The sequence below is a fragment of the Oncorhynchus keta genome, unplaced genomic scaffold, assembly GCF_023373465.1.
Source record: "Oncorhynchus keta strain PuntledgeMale-10-30-2019 unplaced genomic scaffold, Oket_V2 Un_scaffold_20464_pilon_pilon, whole genome shotgun sequence".
Classification (NCBI taxonomy): Eukaryota; Metazoa; Chordata; class Actinopteri; order Salmoniformes; family Salmonidae; genus Oncorhynchus; species Oncorhynchus keta.
The window spans coordinates 801,031-825,000 of NW_026290858.1; the positions used below are offsets into that span (position 1 = coordinate 801,031).

At 40.5% G+C, this 23,970-nt stretch overlaps 1 protein-coding gene across 1 annotated transcript in view; it reads left to right on the forward strand.

Annotated features, from left to right (window-relative positions):
* The first annotated feature begins 2,130 nt into the window (after positions 1-2,130).
* Positions 2,131-23,970, forward strand: part of LOC118381713 (periostin-like) — a 43,416-nt gene continuing 21,576 nt past the window's right edge. Inside the window, exons 1-4 of the mRNA XM_052515076.1 lie at positions 2,131-2,360; positions 7,233-7,334; positions 20,651-20,715; positions 23,106-23,263. Coding sequence (XP_052371036.1) covers positions 2,242-2,360; positions 7,233-7,334; positions 20,651-20,715; positions 23,106-23,263 — 444 coding nt within the window. The 5' untranslated portion in view covers positions 2,131-2,241. The remainder of the gene's footprint in view (positions 2,361-7,232; positions 7,335-20,650; positions 20,716-23,105; positions 23,264-23,970) is intronic.

Genomic DNA, 23,970 nt, shown 5'->3' on the forward strand with positions numbered 1-23,970 from the left:
GTACCAGTTGTTGTTGTTGTAGTCCTGAACGAGTTGTACCAGTTGTTGTTGTTGTTGTAGTCCTGAACTAGCTGTAGTAGTTGTTGTTGTTGTAGTCCTGAACTAGTTGTACCAGTTGTTGTTGTTGTAGTCCTGAACTAGTTGTACCAGTTGTTGTTGTTGTAGTCCTGAACTAGCTGTAGTAGTTGTTGTTGTTGTAGTCCTGAACTAGTTGTACCAGTTGTTGTTGTTGTAGTCCTGAACTAGCTGTACCAGTTGTTGTTGTTGTAGTCCTGAACTAGCTGTAGTTGTTGTTGTTGTAGTCCTGAACTAGCTGTACCAGTTGTTGTTGTTGTAGACCTGAACTAGCTGTAGTTGTTGTTGTTGTAGTCCTGAACTAGCTGTAGTTGTTGTTGATGTAGTCCTGAACTAGCAGCACCAGATGAATCAGATGTATTAGCTCTAGAATAGATCAAATACATGGAACGGCTGGAGGTCCCTGAGGAGAGGTTGGGGGTCCCTGAGGAGAGGTTGGAATGGCTGGAGGTCCCTGAGGAGAGGTTGGGGGTCCTGAGGAGAGGTTGGAATGGCTGGAGGTCCCTGAGGAGATGTTGGGGGTCCCTGAGGAGAGGTTGGAATGGCTGGAGGTCCCTGAGGAGAGGTTGGGGGTCCTGAGGAGAGGTTGGAATGGCTGGAGGTCCCTGAGGAGATGTTGGGGGTCCCTGAGGAGAGGTTGGAATGGCTGGAGGTCCCTGAGGAGATGTTGGAATGGCTGGAGGTCCCTGAGGAGAGGTTGGGGGTCCTGAGGAGAGGTTGGGGGTCCCTGAGGAGAGGTTGGGGGTCCCTGAGGAGAGGTTGGAATGGCTGGAGGTCCCAGAGGAGATGTTGGGGGTCCCTGAGGAGAGGTTGGGGGTCCTGAGGAGAGGTTGGGGGTCCCTGAGGAGAGGTTGGAATGGCTGGAGGTCCCAGAGGAGATGTTGGGGGTCCCTGAGGAGAGGTTGGAATGGCTGGAGGTCCCAGAGGAGATGTTGGGGGTCCCTGAGGAGAGGTTGGGGGTCCCTGAGGAGAGGTTGGGATGGCTGGAGGTCCCAGAGGAGAGGTTTGGAATGGCTGGAGGTCCCAGAGGAGAGGTTTGGAATGGCTGGAGGTCCCAGAGGAGATGTTGGGGGTCCTGAGGAGAGGTTGGGCGTCCTAAGGAGAGGTTGGGGGTCCCTGAGGAGAGGTTGGGGGTCCCCGAGGAGAGGTTTGGAACGGCTAGAGGACCCAGAGGAGAATTTAGAATGGTTAGAGGTCCCTGAGGTGAGGTTTGAAAACCCCTGACTTAGAGAGACAAAGATGGATGTCCTGTGTTCACTGCAGTCTGTCCTGAGAGAGCGGAAGAAAGGGGGGGTAGGTGGAAAGAGAGAATGTGAGAGGAAGGAAAAGGGAGCAGAGAGGGAGAGAAAAGAGGGGAGGTGGATCGAAGGAAAGGCAGGTATAGATGGTAGGTAGGAGACTGTCAGACTGTCAGAGTCATGGTGTTAATATTATTATTATATTATATTATATTATTAATATCTCACACGTCTTCAAGACCACTTCAAGCTTCTCTTCTGGTCTATATGGTCAGATACAGAAAGAAAAATACAGTGTAATTTGTCTCTAACTTTTATTTTGTATTTTTTGCTGCTGGTCTTGTCATGCAAGACTCCTTTAAAAAATACATCTTTGTCTCATTGGGACTCACTGCCAAAATAGAGAAAATAAATGATCCATCTGAAACAGACAGCTTCACTTCTGGTACAGTAACTATTACTGTTAGTGAAAGGCTTGGAGACACTGGGATGACAGGCTGAGACAGCTATGAACAGAAAGAATCATCGGTCTTTACCGTCGTAGTCATTACGTACGCCTCTCAGATATGTACAGTAGGCGGGAGTCCCAAATGGCATCTCATTGAGCTCTGGTCAAAAGTAGGGGGTGGGAAGGGTGAGGAGAGGTAGAGGTAGAGAAAGGGAGAGAGAGACTCCCATATCAGAGAGAGAGAGAGAGAGAGAGAGAGAGAGAGAGAGAGAGAGAGAGAGAGAGAGAGAGAGAGAGAGAGAGAGAGAGAGAGAGAGAGAGAGAGAGAGAGAGAGAGAGATAAGGAGGGGGTGGTGTAAAGAGAGTACTGGTATAAAGCCTCCCACTCCTGTGAGCGCTCCTATTTCTCCTGTGCATTTGGAGAGGAGTGAGTGTGTGTGTGACCTACTCTGGAGAGAAACAGACAGAGACGACCCGAGGATGAAGCTAGTGTTTGTGGCTGTGTTCGCGCTCTGTACGCTCAGCTCTGTGGATAGAGTGGATTCTTCAGCCTACGACAAGATTGTGACACACAGTCGTATCCGGGCCAGACTCCAGGGGTAAGGACCATGATGGGGACAGGGTGGGAGACACAGAGAGATGGAGAGAGATGGAGGACATGGGGTTAAACCGAACAGGGGGGTATGGGGATAGAAAGAGATGGGGGCAGTGGGACAGAGAGAAAGAGCAATAGGGGACAGGGAGAGATGGAGAGATGGAGAGAGAGAGCGATAGGGGACAGGGAGAGATGGAGAGAGAGCGATAGGGGACAGGGAGAGATGGAGAGAGAGAGAGTGATAGGGGACAGGGAGAGATGGAGAGAGAGAGAGAGAGCGATAGGGGACAGGGAGAGATAGAGAGAGAGAGAGAGAGAGAGAGAGAGAGAGAGAGAGAGAGAGAGAGAGAGAGAGAGAGAGAGAGAGAGAGAGAGAGAGAGCGCGATAGTGGACAGGGAGAGATGGAGGGAGAGAGAGAGAGAGAGCGATAGGGCACAGGGAGAGATGGAGAGAGAGAGAGAGAGAGAGAGAGAGAGAGAGAGAGAGAGAGAGAGGAAAGGGAGAGATGGAGAGACAGGGGACAGAGAGAGACGGAGAAAGAGAGAGAGAGCGATAGGGGACAGGGAGAGATGAAGAGAAAGAGAGGGGACATTGAGAGATGGAGAAAGAGAGAGATAGGGGAAAGGGAGAGATGGAGATACAGGGGAAAGGGAGAGATGGAGAGACAGGGGAAGAGAGAGACGGAGAGAGAAGGAAAGATTAAGAGTGAGACAGTGCTCTGAGGACATAGAGGGACACAGACAGAGAGAAAGAAAGAAAGGATTAAGGTGATCTAGATAATTGATTAATTGGGGAAGTGTTGCATTGGAATAACAGAGTAATACAGCAGATCACCTGTTGATGTCATAATGACATAACGACGCCAGCCCAGGACCTATGATATATGGTATATTCTAGAATTCATCCATGTCATAATGACATAACGACGCCACCAGGACCTATGATATATGGTATATTCTAGAATTCATCCATGTCATAATGACATAACGACGCCACCAGGACCTATGATATATGGTATATTCTAGAATTCATCCATGTCATAATGACATAACGACGCCACCAGGACCTATGATATATGGTATATTCTAGAATTCATCCATGTCATAATGACATAACGACGCCACCAGGACCTATGATATATGGTATATTCTAGAATTCATCCATGTCATAATGACGTCATAGTCTGTCCCATATAACTGAACGGGAAGTTCAGTGACATTATGTTGTGTTACTTAACCTAACGGAATTTATATACATTTATATACTGTAGCACCTAGCTACATTAATTCATACAGCCTCTGTAAGGGTCTCATCATTTGTATAATGTAGGACCTAGCTACATTAATTCATACAGCCTCTGTAATTATAGAAAACAATGTAGATGAAGGGCTGCACTTTTAAAAAAACATTTTTTTTAACCAGGCAAGTCAAGTCAGTTAAGAACAAATTTTCAATGACAGCCTAGGAACAGTGGGTTAACTGACCTAGGAGGAGTGGGTTAACTGCCTTTTCAGGGGTAGAATAACAGATTTGTACCTTGTCAGCTCTGGGATTTGAACTCGCAACCTTCCGGTTACTAGTCCAACAGCTCTAACCACTAGGCTACCCTGCCGCCCCGCTCTTCATCTCTGAAGTGTCACAGAGTGCGCAATCGTTAACGAAAAAGGTGATTTCCGATTGAGCCGACTTACACAGCGTTTACCGTGAACGCAGTGCCCACTATAAAGAGGGAACATCGGCTGTCATTTTGAATCGTTCTTCAAAGGATTTGAACTGTTTAAAACAATCTGAAGCAGAGGTTTAACCCCAATACTTTTTACTGAGAATATACTTTATATATACTAAGAGTATACTTTATAAATACTAAGAGCATACTTTATAATACTAAAAGCATACTTTATAAATACTAAGAGCATACTATATATATACGAAGAGTGTACTTTATATATACTAAGAATATACTTTATATATACTAAGAGCATACTTTATATATACTAAGAGTGTACTTTATATATACTAAGAGTATACTTTATATATACTAAGAGTATACTTTATAAATACTAAGAGCATACTTTATAAATACTAAGAGCATACTTTATAATACCAAGAGCATACTTTATAAATACTAAGAGTATACTTTATAAATACTAAGAGTATACTTTATATATACTAAGAGTATACTTTATATATACTAAGAGTACACTTTATATATACGAAGAATATACTTTATATATACTATTCGTATACTTTATATATACTATTCATATACTTTAAGAGTACACTAAGAGTACACTTTATTCATACTAAGAGTATACTATATATATATACTAAGAGCATACTTTATATATACAAATAATAATAATAATAATAATAATATATGCCATTTAGCAGACGCTTTTATCCAAAGCGACTTACAGTCATGTGTGCATACATTCTACGTATGGGTGGTCCCGGGAATCGAACCCACTACCCTGGCGTTACAAGCGCCATGCTCTACCAACTGAGCCACAGAAGGACCACAAGAATACACTTTATATATACTAAGAGTATACTTTATACATACTAAGAGTATACGTTATATATACTAAGAGTATGCTTTATATATACTAAGAATATACTTTATTCTTTATTTATACTATTCGTATACTTTATATATACTAAGAATATACTTTATATACTAAGGGTGTACTTTATATATACGAAGGGCATACTTTATATACACAAAGAATAGACTTTATATATACTAAGTGTATACATTATATATACTAAGAGTATACTTTATATATACTAAGAATATACTTTATATATACTAAGAGTTTACTTTATATATACTAAGAATATACTTTATATATACTAAGAATATACTTTATATATACTAAGAGTTTACTTTATATATACTAAGAATATACTTTATATATACTAAGAATATATTTTATATATACTAAGAATATACTTTATATATACTAAGAGTTTACTTTATATATACTAAGAATATACTTTAAATATACTAAGAATATACTTTATATATACTAAGAGTTTACTTTATATATACTAAGAGTTTACTTTATAAATATTAATAATATACGTTTCTATACTCCATACATTCTACTAAGAAACAGATGGTTAGTAGTCATGTTGAAGCTCTTGGCAGGGATATGTGTCTACAGATGATTTAACAAAGTTATGTGCATAATTTGAAAACATTATTTTATATTGTGGTGCATATTAAACAGAGTATAATTCCATGAACCCCAAACTGTTTCATAAAGAGGTCAGAGGCATCGAATGAAACATTGATTTAGAGCCATGCAGGAAAATTAAATACGGTTCCCCATTGTCATTCGTTGTTGAATGACGTGTAAATGGGGAGGAAAATGTTTGCAATGAATGCTAATGAATATATTCACCCTACTCCCTCCTTCCACCTCCTCCCACCTCTTCCCCTCCTCCCTGATCACACCTCTTCTCCTGCTCCCTCCTCACACCTCTTCTCCTACTCCCACCTCTTCCCCTACTCTCTCCTCCCACCTCTTCCCCTCCTCCCACCTCTTCCCCTACTCCCTCCTCCCACCTACTCCCTCCTCCCACCTCTTCCCCTACTCTCTCCTCCCACCTCTTCCCCTCCTCCCACCTCTTCCCCAACTCCCTCCTCCCACCTACTCCCTCCTCCCACCTCTTCCCCTCCTCCCACCTCTTCCCCACATCCCACCTCTTCCCCTACTCCCACCTCTTCTCCTACTCCCACCTCCCACCTCTTCCCCTCCTCCCACCTCTTCTCCTACTCCCAACTCCCACCTCTTCCCCTCCTCCCACCTCTTTCCCTCCTCCCACCTACTCCCTCCTCCCACCTCTTCCCCTCCTCCCACCTCTTCCCCTCCTCCCTCCTCCCACCTACTCCCCTCCTCCCACCTCTTCCCCTCCTCCCCCCTCTTCCCCTCCTCCCTCCTCCCACCTCTTCCCCTACTCCCTCCTCCCACCTCTTCCCCTCCACCCACCTCTTCCCCTCCTCCCTCCTCCCACCTACTCCCTCCTCCCACCTCTTCCCCTCCACCCACCTCTTCCCCTCCTCCCACCTCTTCCCCTACTCCCTCCTCCCACCTCTTCCCCTCCCCCCACCTCTTCCCCTCCTCCCTCCTCCCACCTACTCCCTCCTCCCACCTCTTCCCCTACTCCCTCCTCCCACCTCTTCCCGTACTCCTTCCTCCCTCCTCCCACCTACTCCCTCCTCCCTCCTCCCACCTACTCCCTCCTCCCACCTACTCCCTCCTCCCACCTCTTCCCCTACTCCCTCCTACTCCCTCCTCCTACCTCTTCACCTCTTCCCCTCCTCCCACCTCTTCCCCTCCTCCCACCTCTTCCCCTCCTCCCTCCTCCCACCTCTTCCCCTCCTCCCTCCTCCCACCTCTTCCCCTCCTCCCACCTCTTCTCCTACTCCCTCCTCCCACCTCTTCCCCTATTCCCTCCTACTCCCTCCTCCCACCTCTTCCCCTCCTCCCTCCTCCCACCTCTTCCCCTCCTCCCACCTCTTCCCCTACTCCCTCCTCCCACCTCTTCCCCTCCCCCCACCTCTTCCCCTCCTCCCTCCTCCCACCTCTTCCCCTCCTCAAACCTCTTCCCCTGCTCCCTCCTCCCACCTGTTCCCCTCCTCCCACCTCTTCCCCTCTTCCCCTCCTCCCACCTCTTCCCCTCCTCCCTCCTCCCTCCTCCCACCTCTTCCCCTCCACCCACCTCTTCCCCTCCTCCCTCCTCATACCTCTTCCCCTACTCCCTACTCCCTTCACAATTTCTCTCCTTTGCCTCCTTCCGGAACCCCCCTCCTCCCTCTCCGCTCCCCCTCCCTTGCCCTCTCTCATCCCACCTCTCCATCTCCCCCAGACCCAATGTGTGTGCCATGCAGCAGGTGATGGGGACAAAGAAGAGGAAGTACTTCAGCACATGTAGGACCTGGTATAAAGGCTCTATCTGTGGGAAGAAGACGTAAGTTACACACACACACACACACACACACACACACACACACACACACACACACACATAGAACCCCAGAACCCTTTCTAGTTCTTTTTTGGGTTCCATTTCTGAGGACAGGATTCGTTTTGGAACCAAAACAGGTTCTTCAAAAGTTTATTCTATGAGGACAACCGAAGAACACATTTAGGTTCTTGATTGCACCTTTTAGCAAAGAGTTTATAGATCATTTTATCTTTATTTAACCTATTGCGTCGAGCAATCCCGTATCCGGGAGCGTAATTATAGCCTCAAGCTCATTACCATAACGCAACGTTAACTATTCATGAAAATCACAAATGAAATGAAATAAATATATTGTCTCACAAGCTTAGCCTTTTGTTAACAACACTGTCATCTCAGATTTTCAAAATATGCTTTTCAACCAAAGCTACACAAGCATTTGTGTTAGAGTATTGATAGCTAGCATGGCATTAAGCCTAGCATTCAGCTGGCAACATTTTCACAAAAACAAGAAAAGCATTCAAATAAAATAATTTACCTTTGAAGAACTTTGGATGTTTTCAATGAGGATACTCTCAGTTAGATAGCAAATGTTCAGTTTTTCCCAAAATATTATTTGTGTAGGAGAAATCGCTCCGTTTTGTTCATCACGTTTGGCTAAGAACAAAAACGAAAATTCAGTCATTACAACGCCAAACCTTTTTCCAAATTAACTCCATAATATCGACAGAAACATGGCAAACGTTGTTTAGAATCAATCCTCAAGGTGTTTTTCACATATCTATTTCGATGATAACTCATTCGTGGAAGTTGGGTTTCTCCTCTGAACCAAATGGTAAAATGCACGCAGCTGGAGATTACGCAATAATTGCAACGGAGGACACCAACCGGAGCACCTGGTAAATGTAGTCTCTTATGGTCAATCTTCCAATGATATGCCAACAAATACGTCACAATGCTGCAGACACCTTGGAGAAACGACAGAAAGTGTAGGCTCATTCCTTGTGCATTCACAGCCATATAAGGAGACATTGGAACAAAGCGCATTCAAAATCTGGGGCATTTCCTGTTTGAAATTTCATCTTGGTTTCGCCTGTAGCATTAGTTCTGTGGCACTCACAGATAATATCTTTGCAGATTTGGAAACGTCAGAGTGTTTTCTTTCCAAAGCTGTCAATTATATGCATAGTCGAGCATTTTTTCGTGACAAAATATCTTGTTTAAAACGGGAACGTTTTTTTATCCAAAAATTAAAAGAGCACCCCCTATATCGAAGAAGTTAACTAGGAAAGTCAGTTAAGAACACATTTTTATTTTAATGACAGCCAGGAACAGTGGGTTAACTGCCTTGTTCAGGAGCAGAACAACAGATTTGTACCTTGTCAGCTTGGAGATTTGAACTTGCAACCTTCCAGTTACTAGTCCAACACTCTAACCACTAGGCTAGTATGACAAAACAACCAACCAACAACCCTCCTAGCTTTGGAGGGCTAGCAGCTGTAGGTACATGTTACACACGCCTCTAGGAAGAGGGAACGCAACACCCTGCTACATCTCAACTGCCTGTGGTGTGAAAGAGGTATTGGACTGTAGGTGAAGGGACCTATCTCTTCCTAATTAAAGGAACCTATCTCTTCCTAATTAAAGGAACCTATCTCTTCCTAATTAAAGGAACCTATCTCTTCCTAATTAAAGGAACTTATCTCTTCCTAGTTAAAGGGACCTATTTCTTCCTAATTAAAGGAACCTATCTCTTCCTAATTAAAGGAACCTATCTCTTCCTAATTAAAGGAACCTATCTCTTCCTAATTAAAGGAACCTATCTCTTCCTAATTAAAGGGACCTATCTCTTCCTAATTAAAGGAACCTGTCTCTTCCTAATTAAAGGAACCTATCTCTTCCTTATTAAAGGGGTGGCAGAGTATCCTAGTGGTTAGAGCATTGGACTAGTAACCAGCAGGTAGCCTAGTGGTTGGAGCATTGGACTAGTAACCTACAAGGTTGCAAGTTCAAATCCCCAAGCTGACAAGGTACAAATCTGTCGTTCTGCTCCTAAACAAGGCAGTTAACCCACTGTTCCTAGGATGTCATTGAAAATAAGAATTTGTTCTTAACTGACTTGCCGAGTTAAATAAAAAGGAACAAACCTCTTCCTAATTAAATGAAATTTAGTTTAATTGCTAAATTGTAATTATTTCTCCACTACGACCTATTTATTGCCTTACCTCCCTAATCTTACTACATTTGCACTCACTGTATACAGATTTTTCTATTGTATGTTTGTTTATGTGTAACTCTGTGTTGTTGTCTGTGTCACACTGCTTTGCTTTATCTTGGCCAGGTCACAGTTGTAAATGAGAACTTGTTCTCAACTGGCCACCTGGTTAAATAAAGGGTTATATGTAAATAAATACCTGGTTAAATAAAGGGTTATATATATATATATATATATATATATATATATATATATATATATATATATATATATATATATATATATATAAATATCTGGTTAAATAAAGGGTTATATATATAAATACCTGGTTAAATAAAGGGTTAGGGTTATATATGTAAATACCTGGTTAAATAAAGGGTTAGGGTTATATATATAAATACCTGGTTAAATAAAGGGTTATATATATAAATACCTGGTTAAATAAAGGGTTATATATATATAAATAATAATATAATATATGCCATTTAGCAGACGCTTTTATCCAAAGCGACTTACAGTCATGTGTGCATACATTCTACGTATGGGTGGTCCCGGGGATCGAACCCACTACCCTGGCATTACAAGCGCCATGCTCTACCAACTGAGCTACCTGGTTAAATAAAGGGTTTTATATATATAAATACCTGGTTAAATAAAGGGTTAGGGTTATATATATAAATACATGGTTAAATAAAGGGTTATAAATACCTGGTTAAATAAAGGGTTATATATATATATATATATATATATATATATATATATATATATATATATATATATATATATATATATATATATATATATATATATATATAAATACCTGGTTAAATAAAGGGTTATATATATAAATACCTGGTTAAATAAAGGGTTAAGGTTATATTTATAGATACCTGGTTAAATAAAGGGTTAGGGTTATATATATAAATACATGGTTAAATAAAGGGTTATAAATACCTGGTTAAATAAAGGGTTATATATATATAAATACCTGGTTAAATAAAGGGTTAAGGTTATATTTATAAATACCTGGTTAAATAAAGGGTTAGGGTTATATATATAAATACCTGGTTAAATAAAGGGTTAGGGTTCTATATATAAATACCTGGTTAAATAAAGGGTTAGGGTTATATATATAAATACCTGGTTAAATAAAGGGTTATATTTATAAATACCTGGTTAAATAAAGGGTTAGGGTTATATATATAAATACCTGGTTAAATAAAGGGTTAGGGTTATATATATAAATACCTGGTTAAATAAAGGGTTAGGGTTATATATATAAATACCTGGTTAAATAAAGGGTTAGGGTTATATATATAAATACCTGGTTAAATAAAGGGTTATATTTATAAATACCTGGTTAAATAAAGGGTTAGGGTTATATATATAAATACCTGGTTAAATAAAGGGTTAGGGTTATATATATAAATACCTGGTTAAATAAAGGGTTAGGGTTCTATATATAAATACCTGGTTAAATAAAGGGTTAGGGTTATATATATAAATACCTGGTTAAATAAAGGGTTATATTTATAAATACCTGGTTAAATAAAGGGTTAGGGTTATATATATAAATACCTGGTTAAATAAAGGGTTAGGGTTATATATATAAATACCTGGTTAAATAAAGGGTTATATTTATAAATACCTGGTTAAATAAAGGGTTAGGGTTATATATATAAATACCTGGTTAAATAAAGGGTTAGGGTTATATATATAAATACCTGGTTAAATAAAGGGTTAGGGTTATATATATAAATACCTGGTTAAATAAAGGGTTAGGGTTATATATATACATACCTGGTTAAATAAAGGGTTATATATATAAATAGCTGGTTAAATAAAGGGTTATATATATAAATACCTGGTTAAATAAAGGGTAATATTTATAAATACCTGGTTAAATAAAGGGTTATATATATAAATACCTGGTTAAATAAAGGGTTAGGGTTATATTTATAAATACCTGGTTAAATAAAGGGTTATATTTATAAATACCTGGTTAAATAAAGGGTTATATTTATAAATACCTGGTTAAATAAAGGGTTAGGGTTATATTTATAAATACCTGGTTAAATAAAGGGTTATATTTATAAATACCTGGTTAAATAAAGGGTTATATTTATAAATACCTGGTTAAATAAAGGGTTATATTTATAAATACCTGGTTAAATAAAGGGTTATATATATAAATACCTGGTTAAATAAAGGGTTATATATATAAATACCTGGTTAAATAAAGGGTTATATATATAAATACCTGGTTAAATAAAGGGTTATATATATAAATACCTGGTTAAATAAAGGGTTATATATATAAATACCTGGTTAAATAAAGGGTTATATTTATAAATACCTGGTTAAATAAAGGGTTATATTTATAAATACCTGGTTAAATAAAGGGTTATATATATAAATACCTGGTTAAATAAAGGGTTATATTTATAAATACCTGGTTAAATAAAGGGTTATATATAAATACCTGGTTAAATAAAGGGTTATATTTATAAATACCTGGTTAAATAAAGGGTTATATATATAAATACCTGGTTAAATAAAGGGTTATATATATAAATACCTGGTTAAATAAAGGGTTATATTTATAAATACCTGGTTAAATAAAGGGTTATATATATAAATACCTGGTTAAATAAAGGGTTATATATATAAATACCTGGTTAAATAAAGGGTTATATATATATAAATACCTGGTTAAATAAAGGGTTATATATATAAATACCTGGTTAAATAAAGGGTTATATATATAAATACCTGGTTAAATAAAGGGTTATATATATAAATACCTGGTTAAATAAAGGGTTATATATATAAATACCTGGTTAAATAAAGGGTTATATATATAAATACCTGGTTAAATAAAGGGTTATATATATAAATACCTGGTTAAATAAAGGGTTATATATATAAATACCTGGTTAAATAAAGGGTTATATTTATAAATACCTGGTTAAATAAAGGGTTATATATAAATACCTGGTTAAATAAAGGGTTATATTTATAAATACCTGGTTAAATAAAGGGTTATATATATAAATACCTGGTTAAATAAAGGGTTATATATATAAATACCTGGTTAAATAAAGGGTTATATTTATAAATACCTGGTTAAATAAAGGGTTATATATATAAATACCTGGTTAAATAAAGGGTTATATATATAAATACCTGGTTAAATAAAGGGTTATATATATATAAATACCTGGTTAAATAAAGGGTTATATATATAAATACCTGGTTAAATAAAGGGTTATATATATAAATACCTGGTTAAATAAAGGGTTATATATAATAAATACCTGGTTAAATAAAGGGTTATATATATAAATACCTGGTTAAATAAAGGGTTATATATATAAATACCTGGTTAAATAAAGGGTTTTATATAATAAATACCTGGTTAAATAAAGGGTTATATTTATAAATACCTGGTTAAATAAAGGGTTATATATAATAAATACCTGGTTAAATAAAGGGTTATATATATAAATACCTGGTTAAATAAAGGGTTATATTTATAAATACCTGGTTAAATAAAGGGTTATATTTATAAATACCTGGTTAAATAAAGGGTTATATATATAAATACCTGGTTAAATAAAGGGTTATATTTATAAATACCTGGTTAAATAAAGGGTTATATATAAATACCTGGTTAAATAAAGGGTTATATTTATAAATACCTGGTTAAATAAAGGGTTATATATAAATACCTGGTTAAATAAAGGGTTATATATATAAATACCTGGTTAAATAAAGGGTTATATTTATAAATACCTGGTTAAATAAAGGGTTATATATATAAATACCTGGTTAAATAAAGGGTTATATATATAAATACCTGGTTAAATAAAGGGTTATATATATATAATTACCTGGTTAAATAAAGGGTTATATATATAAATACCTGGTTAAATAAAGGGTTATATATATAAATACCTGGTTAAATAAAGGGTTATATATAATAAATACCTGGTTAAATAAAGGGTTATATATATAAATACCTGGTTAAATAAAGGGTTATATATATAAATACCTGGTTAAATAAAGGGTTATATATAATAAATACCTGGTTAAATAAAGGGTTATATTTATAAATACCTGGTTAAATAAAGGGTTATATATATAAATACCTGGTTAAATAAAGGGTTATATATATAAATACCTGGTTAAATAAAGGGTTATATATATAAATACCTGGTTAAATAAAGGGTTATATATATAAATACCTGGTTAAATAAAGGGTTATATATATAAATACCTGGTTAAATAAAGGGTTATATATAATAAATACCTGATTAAATAAAGGGTTATATTTATAAATACCTGGTTAAATAAAGGGTTATATATATAAATACCTGGTTAAATAAAGGGTTATATATATAAATACCTGGTTAAATAAAGGGTTATATATATAAATACCTGGTTAAATAAAGGGTTATATATATAAATACCTGGTTAAATAAAGGGTTATATATATAAATACCTGGTTAAATAAAGGGTTATATTTAATAAATACCTGGTTAAATAAAGGGTTATATTTATAAATACCTGGTTAAATAAAGGGTTATATATATAAATACCTGGTTAAATAAAGGGTTATATATATAAATACCTGGTTAAATAAAGGGTTATATATATAAATACCTGGTTAAATAAAGGGTTATATATATAAATACCTGGTTAAATAAAGGGTTATATTTATAAATACCTGGTTAAATAAAGGGTTATATATATAAATACCTGGTTAAATAAAGGGTTATATTTATAAATACCTGGTTAAATAAAGGGTTATATATAATAAATACCTGGTTAAATAAAGGGTTATATTTATAAATACCTGGTTAAATAAAGGGTTATATTTATAAATACCTGGTTAAATAAAGGGTTATATATATAAATACCTGGTTAAATAAAGGGTTATATTTATAAATACCTGGTTAAATAAAGGGTTATATTTATAAATACCTGGTTAAATAAAGGGTTATATATATAAATACCTGGTTAAATAAAGGGTTATATATATAAATACCTGGTTAAATAAAGGGTTATATTTATAAATACCTGGTTAAATAAAGGTGAAATAAAACAAACATTAATAAAAAACTGTCAGCTGCCTTCAGGGGAAGTTTGAGTCAGACCCTCTGGTCCTTGAGGTCTGGAGCTGCTCTTAGGTGGCTTTCTCTCTCTCTCTCTCATTATGTATATATCTCTGTTTCGTTATCTCTATCCATCCATCCATCTCTCTCTCTCCCTTCTACCCCTTTCTCCCTCTCATGTCTCCTTTCCTCTCCCTCCACCCTCTCTCCTGTCTCCTTGCCTCTCCCTCCACCCTCTCTCATGTCTGTGCTATCCTGTCTCCTTTCCTCTCCCTCCCCCCTCTCCCCTGTCTCCTTTCCTCTCCCTCCACCCTCTCTCATGTCTGTGCTATCCTGTCTCCTTTCCTGTTCATTTCACTGGAAATGCATGACTGAGTCTTGTTTTGGAACCGAGAGAGAGAGATGTTGAAGTAATAGGAAGTTACACCAGTTACACCAATTCAGTTACCACACAGAGTTACACCAATTCAGTTACCACACAGAGTTACACCAACTGTTACCACACAGAGTTACACCAATTCAGTTACTACACAGAGTTACACCAACTCAGTTACCACACAGAGTTACACCAATTCAGTTACCACACAGAGTTACACCAACTGTTACCACACAGAGTTACACCAACTGTTACCACACAGAGTTACACCAATTCAGTTACTACACAGAGTTACACCAACTCAGTTACCACACAGAGTTACACCAATTCAGTTACCACACAGAGTTACACCAACTGTTACCACACAGAGTTACACCAACTGTTACCACACAGAGTTACACCAATTCAGTTACCACACAGAGTTACACCAATTCAGTTACCACACAGAGTTACACCAATTCAGTTACCACACAGAGTTACACCAACTCAGTTACCACACAGAGTTACACCAATTCAGTTACCACACAGAGTTACACCAATTCAGTTACCACACAGAGTTACACCAACTGTTACCACACAGAGTTACACCAACTGTTACCACACAGAGTTACACCAATTCAGTTACTACACAGAGTTACACCAACTCAGTTACCACACAGAGTTACACCAATTCAGTTACCACACAGAGTTACACCAACTGTTACCACACAGAGTTACACCAACTGTTACCACACAGAGTTACACCAATTCAGTTACCACACAGAGTTACACCAATTCAGTTACCACACAGAGTTACACCAATTCAGTTACCACACAGAGTTACACCAATTCAGTTACCACACAGAGTTACACCAATTCAGTTACCACACAGAGTTACACCAATTCAGTTACCACACAGAGTTACACCAACTGTTACCACACAGAGTTACACCAATTCAGTTACCACACAGAGTTACACCAATTCAGTTACCACACAGAGTTACACCAATTCAGTTACCACACAGAGTTACACCAATTCAGTTACCACACAGAGTTACACCAATTCAGTTACCACACAGAGTTACACCAACTCAGTTACCACACAGAGTTACACCAATTCAGTTACCACACAGAGTTACACCAATTCAGTTACCACACAGAGTTACACCAATTCAGTTACCACACAGAGTTACACCATATTAGACAAACCACAGCTTCCCTGGCCTCCAGGTTGTTATGATCCGTAACACAATAAAGGGTTTATTCATGCCTTGAAGCCTCAGGTCTATCCCCTGTTACTTAATTGAAGCCACCAGTGCTAGATACATTTGATCAGCATTTTTAACAGACCTACACATAGTAGTTGATGAGGTGCCTTTGCAAACTAAAAAATGTGCCGTTACGACGTCGGGAGGCTGTGTCAATGTCCCCTGTTTGCCGTAGCATTGGCATTTTATTTATTCTATTTAATCTTTCCTTAACTAGGCAAGTCAGTTAAGAACAAATTCTTCTTTTCAATGACGGCCTCGTAACAGTGGGTTAACTGCCTGTTCAGGTGCAGAACAACAGATTTGTACCTTGTCAGCTCGGGAGATTGAACTTGCAACCTTCCGGTTACTAGTCCAACGCTCTAACCACTAGGCTACCCTGCCACCCCTTTAGTGTAACCAAGGTAACACGTTTTTCCAAGTGTGCGTAGCCTATCACATGATCGAGTATACATGTAACCTGTGATTCAACAGTACTATGTAGTTGTTTGGTGTGATATTCTACTCTTGAATGGGGCACCAATAACCTGGTGCAGCAGATGGTCTGAACCATCTGGGAAAACAATATGAGTCATTAATAATCCATTTTAGCAGCTATTACTATTACTCACACAGTGAGCAGTCATTGAAGTCATCGTTAGTGATTCTCTATTCATTGGTGGGCCATTTTATATCCATTAGCTAGATTACACCATAAAACAATCAATCAATCAAATGTATTGATAAAGCCCTTCTTAAATCAGCTGATATCTCAAAGTGCTGTACAGAAATCCAGCCTAAAAACCACAAACAGCAAGCAATGCAGGTGTAGAAGCACGGTGGCTAGGAAAAACTCCCTAGAAAGGGTGTAACCTAGGAAGAAACCTAGAGAGGAACCAGGCTATGAGGGGAGGCCTCTTCTGGCTGTGCTGGGTGGAGATTATAACAGAACATGGCCAAGATGTTCAAATGTTCATAGATGACCAGCTGGGTCAAATAATAATCACAGTGGTTGTAGAGGGTGCAACAAGTCAGTACCTCAGGAGTAAATGTCAGTTGGCTTTCGGAGCCGAGCATTCAGAGGTCGAGACAGCAGGTGTGGTAAAGAGAGAGCGAGTCGGAAACAGCATGTCCGAGACAAGTCAGAGTTCCATAGCCGCAGGCAGAACAGTTGAAACTGGAGCAGCAGCAGGGCCAGGTCAGGTAGTCCTGAGGCATGATCCTAGGGCTCAATTCCTCCAGGAGGGAGAGAGGGAGAGATGGTATTAGAAGGAGCATACTTAAATTCCCACAGGACACCAGATAGGACAGGAAAATTACAACAGACTGACACTAGCCCCGCGGCACATAGAGACTGGAGGCTGAGACAGTGGTGGGACAGGGGACACTGTGGCCCCGTCCGAAGATATCCCTGGACAGGGCCAATCAGACAGGATATAACCCCACCCACTTTACCAAGCACAACACAACACTGGAAGGATATCAACAGACCACCAACTTTGTAACCTGAAACAAGGCTGAGTATAGACCACAAAAATGTCCTCCACCGCACGAGCCCGAAGGGACACAAAACAGGACAGGAAGAACAGGACAGGAAGAACACGTCTGTGACTCAACCCCTCCTAGGGACGGCATGGAAGAGCACAAGAAAGCCAGTGACTCAGCCCCGATAATAGGGTCAGAGGCAGAGAATCCCAGTGGAGAGACGGTAGCTGGCTAGGCAGAGACAGCAAGGGCGGTTCGACTACACTCAATCATAGGACCTACTGAAGACATGAGTCTTTAATAAAGACTTAAAACCTGTTATCCTCGGCAACCTCCGCTGAAATGGCAGAGCGCGAAATTCCTTTTTTAATTTTTTATTTAACTTCCATACATTCACAATGTTAATCTTCACAATGCTGATCTTGTTAATCTAGCCATTGTGTCAGAGAGAGAGCCTAGTCACAAAAAAACATACAGCCATTTTCCAGCCAAAGAGAAGAGTCACAAAAAGCAGAAATAGAGATCAAATTAATCACTAACCATTGATGATCTTCATCCGATGGCACTCATAGGACATCATGTTGCTCAATACATGCATGTAGCTCTATTTTGAGATGTGAGGTATTACGATCTTTTTCAATAATGACAGGAATGGAGGAGGTCTTTATCCTAGTGAGATTGCTAAGGCGAACACCGCCATGTTTAGTTTTGCCCAACCCAGGTCGAGGTACAGACATGGTCTCAATGGGGATAGCTGGGCTGACTACACTGACTGTGCCAGTGGCAGACTCCACTAAGCTGACATGCTGGCACCCCTCCAGCTAGGATGGAGTCCGTCACTCCTCAGCAGGTCAGGCTTGGTCCTGTTTGTGGGTGAGTCCCAGAAAGAGGGCCAATTATCTACAAATTCTATCTTTTGGGAGGGGCAGAAAACAGTTTTCAACCAGAGATTGAGTTGTGAGACTCTGCTGTAGAGCTCATCGCTCCCTCTAACTGGGACAGGGCCAGAGACAATTACTTGAGTCGATGCCTACATATTTTTCTTGCTGATTTATACGCTGAAGCTATGTTGCGCTTGGTGACCTCTGACTGTTTCATCCTAACATCGTTGGTGCTGACGTGGATAACAATATCCGTATACTCTCTACACTCACCAGTTTTAGCTTTAGCCAGCACCATCTTCAGCTTAGCCTTAACGTCGGTAGCTCTGCCCCCTGGTAAACAGTGTATGATCGCTGGATGATTCGTTTTAAGTCTAATACTACGGGTAATGGAGTCGCCAATGACTAAGGTTTTCAATTTGTCAGAGCTAATGGTGGGAAGCTTTGGTGTCTCAGACCCCGTAACGGGAGGAGTAGAGACCAGAGAAGGCTCAGCCTCTGAACTCTGGGGAAAACCGGTTGAAAGTTTGTCGGTTGAATGAGCGACACCAGTTGAGTATTCCTACAGCATTTCTCAATTTTTATCAAATTGATCAGCAATACAGTGAAGACATTGTTAATGTTGTAAATCAAATCAAATCAAAGTTTATTTGTCACGTGTGCCCGAATACAACCTTACAGGGAAATGCTGACTTAAGGGTTTAACCAATAGCACAAAAAAAGGTATTAGGTGAACAATAGTTAAGTAAAGAATTAAAAACAACAGTAAAAAGACAGTGATAATTAACAGTAGCAAATCACTATTGTAGCTGGAAATGGCAGATTTCTTTATGGAATATCTACATAGGCGTACAGAGGCCCAGCAACCATCACTCCTGTGTTCCAATGGCACGCTGTGTTAGCTAATTCAAGTTTATCATTTTAAAAGGCTAATTGATCATCAGAAAACCCTTTTGTAATTATGTTAGAACAGCTGAAAACTGTTGTTCTGATTAAATAAGCAATACAACTGGGATTTTTTAGACTATTTGAGTATCTGGAGTATCAGTGTTTGTGGGTTTGATTACAGCCTCAAAATGGACAGAAACAAAGGACTTTCCTCTGAAAAACATCAGTCTATTCTTGTTCTGAGAAATGAAGGCTATTCCATGCGAGAAATTGCCAAGAAACTGAAGATCTCGTACAACGCTGTGTGCTACTCCCTTCACAGAACAACTGTCTCTAACCAGAATAGAAAGAGGAGTGGGAGGCCCCGGTGCACAACTGAGCAAGAGGACAAGTCCATTAGTGTCTAGTTTGAGAAACAGAGGACTCACAAGACCTCAACTGGAAGCTTTGTTAAATAGTATCCGCAAAACACCAGTCTCAACGTCAACAGTGAAGAGGTGACTCCGGGAACATGGCTTTCTAGGCAGAGTTGCAAAGAAAAAGCCATATCTCAGACTGGCCAATAAAAAGAAAAGAAAACATTAAGTTGGGCAAAAGAACACACACTGGATAGGGGTTCTATCTCTTATAGTTGTCTTGTCCTACCAGGGTGGTTCTATCTCTTATAGTTGTCTCGTCCTACCAGGGTGGTTCTATCTCTTACAGATGTCTTGTCCTACCAGGGTGGTTCTATCTCTTATAGTTGTCTCGTCCTACCAGGGTGGTTCTATCTCTTATAGTTGTCTCGTCCTACCAGGGTGGTTCTATCTCTTATAGTTGTCTTGTCCTACCAGGGTGGTTCTATCTCTTATAGTTGTCTTGTCCTACCAGGGTGGTTCTATCTCTTATAGTTGTCTTGTCCTACCAGGGTGGTTCTATCTCTTATAGTTGTCTTGTCCTACCAGGGTGGTTCTATCTCTTATAGTTGTCTTGTCCTACCAGGGTGGTTCTATCTCTTATAGTTGTCTTGTCCTACCAGGGTGGTTCTATCTCTTACAGATGTCTTGTCCTACCAGGGTGGTTCTATCTCTTATTGTTGTCGTGTTTTACCAGGGTGGTTCTATCTCTTATAGTTGTGTCTCGTCTTTTCTCCAGGATGGTTGTCTATGAGTGCTGTCCAGGCTACATGAAGCTGGAAGGCATGAAAGGATGCCCTGCAGGTTTGTGCATACTAGTGTGGTTCACATACCCAGTCTATGAAAAACCATACACCCTCCAAGATGAGGCTTCATAGGATTTCACGCTGTACTCTCACCCTATAGATCCTCACCCTATAGCTCCTCCCTCTCACCCTATAGCTCCTCCCTCTCACCCTATAGCTCCTCCCTCTCACCCTATAGATCCTCACCTTATAGCTCCTCTCTCTCACCCTATAACTCCTCCCTCTCACCCTATAGATCCTTATAGCTCCTCTCTCTCACCCTATAACTCCTCCCTCTCACCCTATAGATCCTTATAGCTCCTCTCTCTCACCCTATAACTCCTCCCTCTCACCCTATAGATCCTTATAGCTCCTCTCTCTCACCCTATAACTCCTCCCTCTCACCCTATAGATCCTCACCTTATAGCTCCTCCCTCTCACCCTATAGCTCCTCCCTCTCACCCTATAGATCCTCACCTTATAGCTCCTCCCTCTCACCCTATAGATCCTCACCTTATAGCTCCTCTCTCTCACCCTATAACTCCTCCCTCTCACCCTATAGCTCCTCCATCTAAGCCTATAGCTCCTCCCTCTCACCCTATAGCTCCTCCCTCTCACCCTATAGATCCTCACCTTATAGCTCCTCCCTCTCACCCTATAGATCCTCACCTTATAGCTCCTCCCTCTCACCCTATAGATCCTCACCTTATAGCTCCTCTCTCTCACCCTATAGCTCCTCCCTCTCACCCTATAGCTCCTCCATCTAAGCCTATAGCTCCTCCCTCTCACCCTATAGCTCCTCCCTCTCACCCTATAGATCCTCACCTTATAGCTCCTCTCTCTCACCCTATAACTCCTCCCTCTCACCCTATAGCTCCTCCCTCTAAGCCTATAGCTCCTCCCTCTCACCCTATAGCTCCTCCCTCTCACACTATAGATCCTCACCTAATAGCTCCTCCCTCTCACCCTATAGCTCCTCCCTCTCACCCTATAGATCCTCACCTTATAGCTCCTCTCTCTCACCCTATAACACCTCCCTCTCACCCTATAGCTCCTCCATCTAAGCCTATAGCTCCTCCCTCTCACCCTATAGCTCCTCCCTCTCAACCTATAGATCCTCACCTTATAGCTCCTCCCTCTCACCCTATAGATCCTCACCTTATAGCTCCTCTCTCTCACCCTATAACTCCTCCCTCTCACCCTATAGCTCCTCCCTCTAAGCCTATAGCTCCTCCCTCTCACCCTATAGCTCCTCCCTCTCACACTATAGATCCTCACCTTATAGCTCCTCCCTCTCACCCTATAGCTCCTCCCTCTCACCCTATAGATCCTCACCTTATAGCTCCTCTCTCTCACCCTATAGCTCCTCCCTCTTACCCTATAGCTCCTCCCTCTAAGCCTATAGCTCCTCTCTCTCACCCTGTAATCTCACCCGGTTCTCTCACCCTATAGCCCCCCCCTCTCACCCTATAGCTCCTCCTTCTCACCCTATAGATCCTCACCTTATAGCTCCTCTCTCTCACCCCATAGCTCCTCCCTCTCACCCTATAGCTCCTCTCTCTCATCCTATAATCTCACCCTGGTCTCTCACCCTATAGCTCCTCCCTCTCACCCTATAGCTCTTCCCTCTCACCCTATTGCTCCTTCCTATCACCATGTAGCTCCTCCCTCTCACCATGAAGCTCCTCCCTCTCAGCCTATAGCTCCTCACCCTATAGCTCCTCCCTCCCAGCCTATAGCTCCTCGCCCTACAGAGCCACCTTCTCACCCTTTAGCTCCTCCCTCTCACCCTATAGCTCCTCCCTCTAAGCCTATAGCTCCTCTCTCTCACCCTATAATCTCACCCTGGTCTCTCACCCTATAGCTCCTCCCTCTCACCCTATAGCTCTTCCCTCTCACCCTATTGCTCCTTCCTATCACCATATAGCTCCTCCCTCTCAACCTATAGCACCACCCTCTCAGCATATAAATCCTCCCTCTCACCCTACAGTGCCGCCCTATCACCCTTTAGCTCCTCCCTCTCACCCTATAGCTCCTCCCTCTCACCCTATAGCTCCTCCCTCTCACCCTGGGTGAGCAGACTTCTTTTCCAGTTCAGCAATAGAACACTTGATTATCAACTCATTTGGTTTGATACATTGAATCCGGTGTGATAGTGCTGAGCTCGAACAGAAGCTTGGACAGCCAGCAGGGTTGGCCTGCTCCAGTTGGTTTATACATTGTGTGTGACTTTAAACTCTCTCTCTCTCTCTCTCTCTCTCTCTCTCTCTCTCTCTCTCTCTCTCTCTCTCTCTCTCTCTCTCTCTCTCTCTCTCTCTCTCTCTCTCTCTCTCTCTCTCTCTCTCTCTCTCTCTCTCTCTCTCTCTCTCTCTCTCTCTCTCTCTCTCTCTCTCTCTCTCGCTCCTCCAGTGGCTCCTATAGACCATGTGTATGGCACATTGGGCCTGGTGAAGGCTAGGACAACCCAGAAGTACTCAGCCCTCTCTAAGCTGAGGGAAGAGATTGAAGGGAAGGGATCGTTCACTATGTTTTCCCCTAGCGACGAAGCCTGGGACCTGCTGGACCCTGTAAGTAGACATAACTGTAGTTAGTCAATCAGTTACTTAGTTAAATAGTCAGTCAATCAGTGAGTCAGTCATTTAGTTAATTAGTTAATCAGTCAGTCAGTTGGTCAGTCAGTGAGTCAGTCAGTCAGTCAGTCACCCAGTCAGTCAGTCACCCAGTCAGTCAGTTAGTCAGTTAGTCAGTTAGTCAGTCAGTCAATTAATCAGTCAGTCAGTCAGTTAGTCAGTCAGTCAGTTAGTCAGTCAGTCAATTAATCAGTCAGTTAGTTAGTCAGTCAGTCAGTCAGTCTGTTAATTAGTCAGTTAGTCAGTCAGATAATCAGTCAGTTAGTTAGTCAGTCAGTCAGTCAATTAATTAGTCTGTCAGTCAGTCAATCAGTTAGTCAGTCAGCCAATTAATCAGTCAGTCAGTCAATCAGTTCATCAGTCAGCCAGTCAGCCAGTCAATCAGTCAGTCAGTCAATCAGTTAGTCAATCAATCAGTCAGCCAGTCAGCCAGTCAGCCAGTCAGTCAGTCAGTCAGTCAGTGAATTAATCAGTCAGTCAGTCAATCAGTCAGTCAGTCAGTCAGTCAGTCAGTCAGTCAGTCAGTCAATCAATCAGTCAGCCAGTCAGCCAGTCAGTCAGTCAGTCAGTCAGTCAGTCAGTCAGTCAGTCAGTCAGTCAGTCAGTCAGTCAATCAGTCAGCCAGTCAGCCAGTCAGTCAGTCA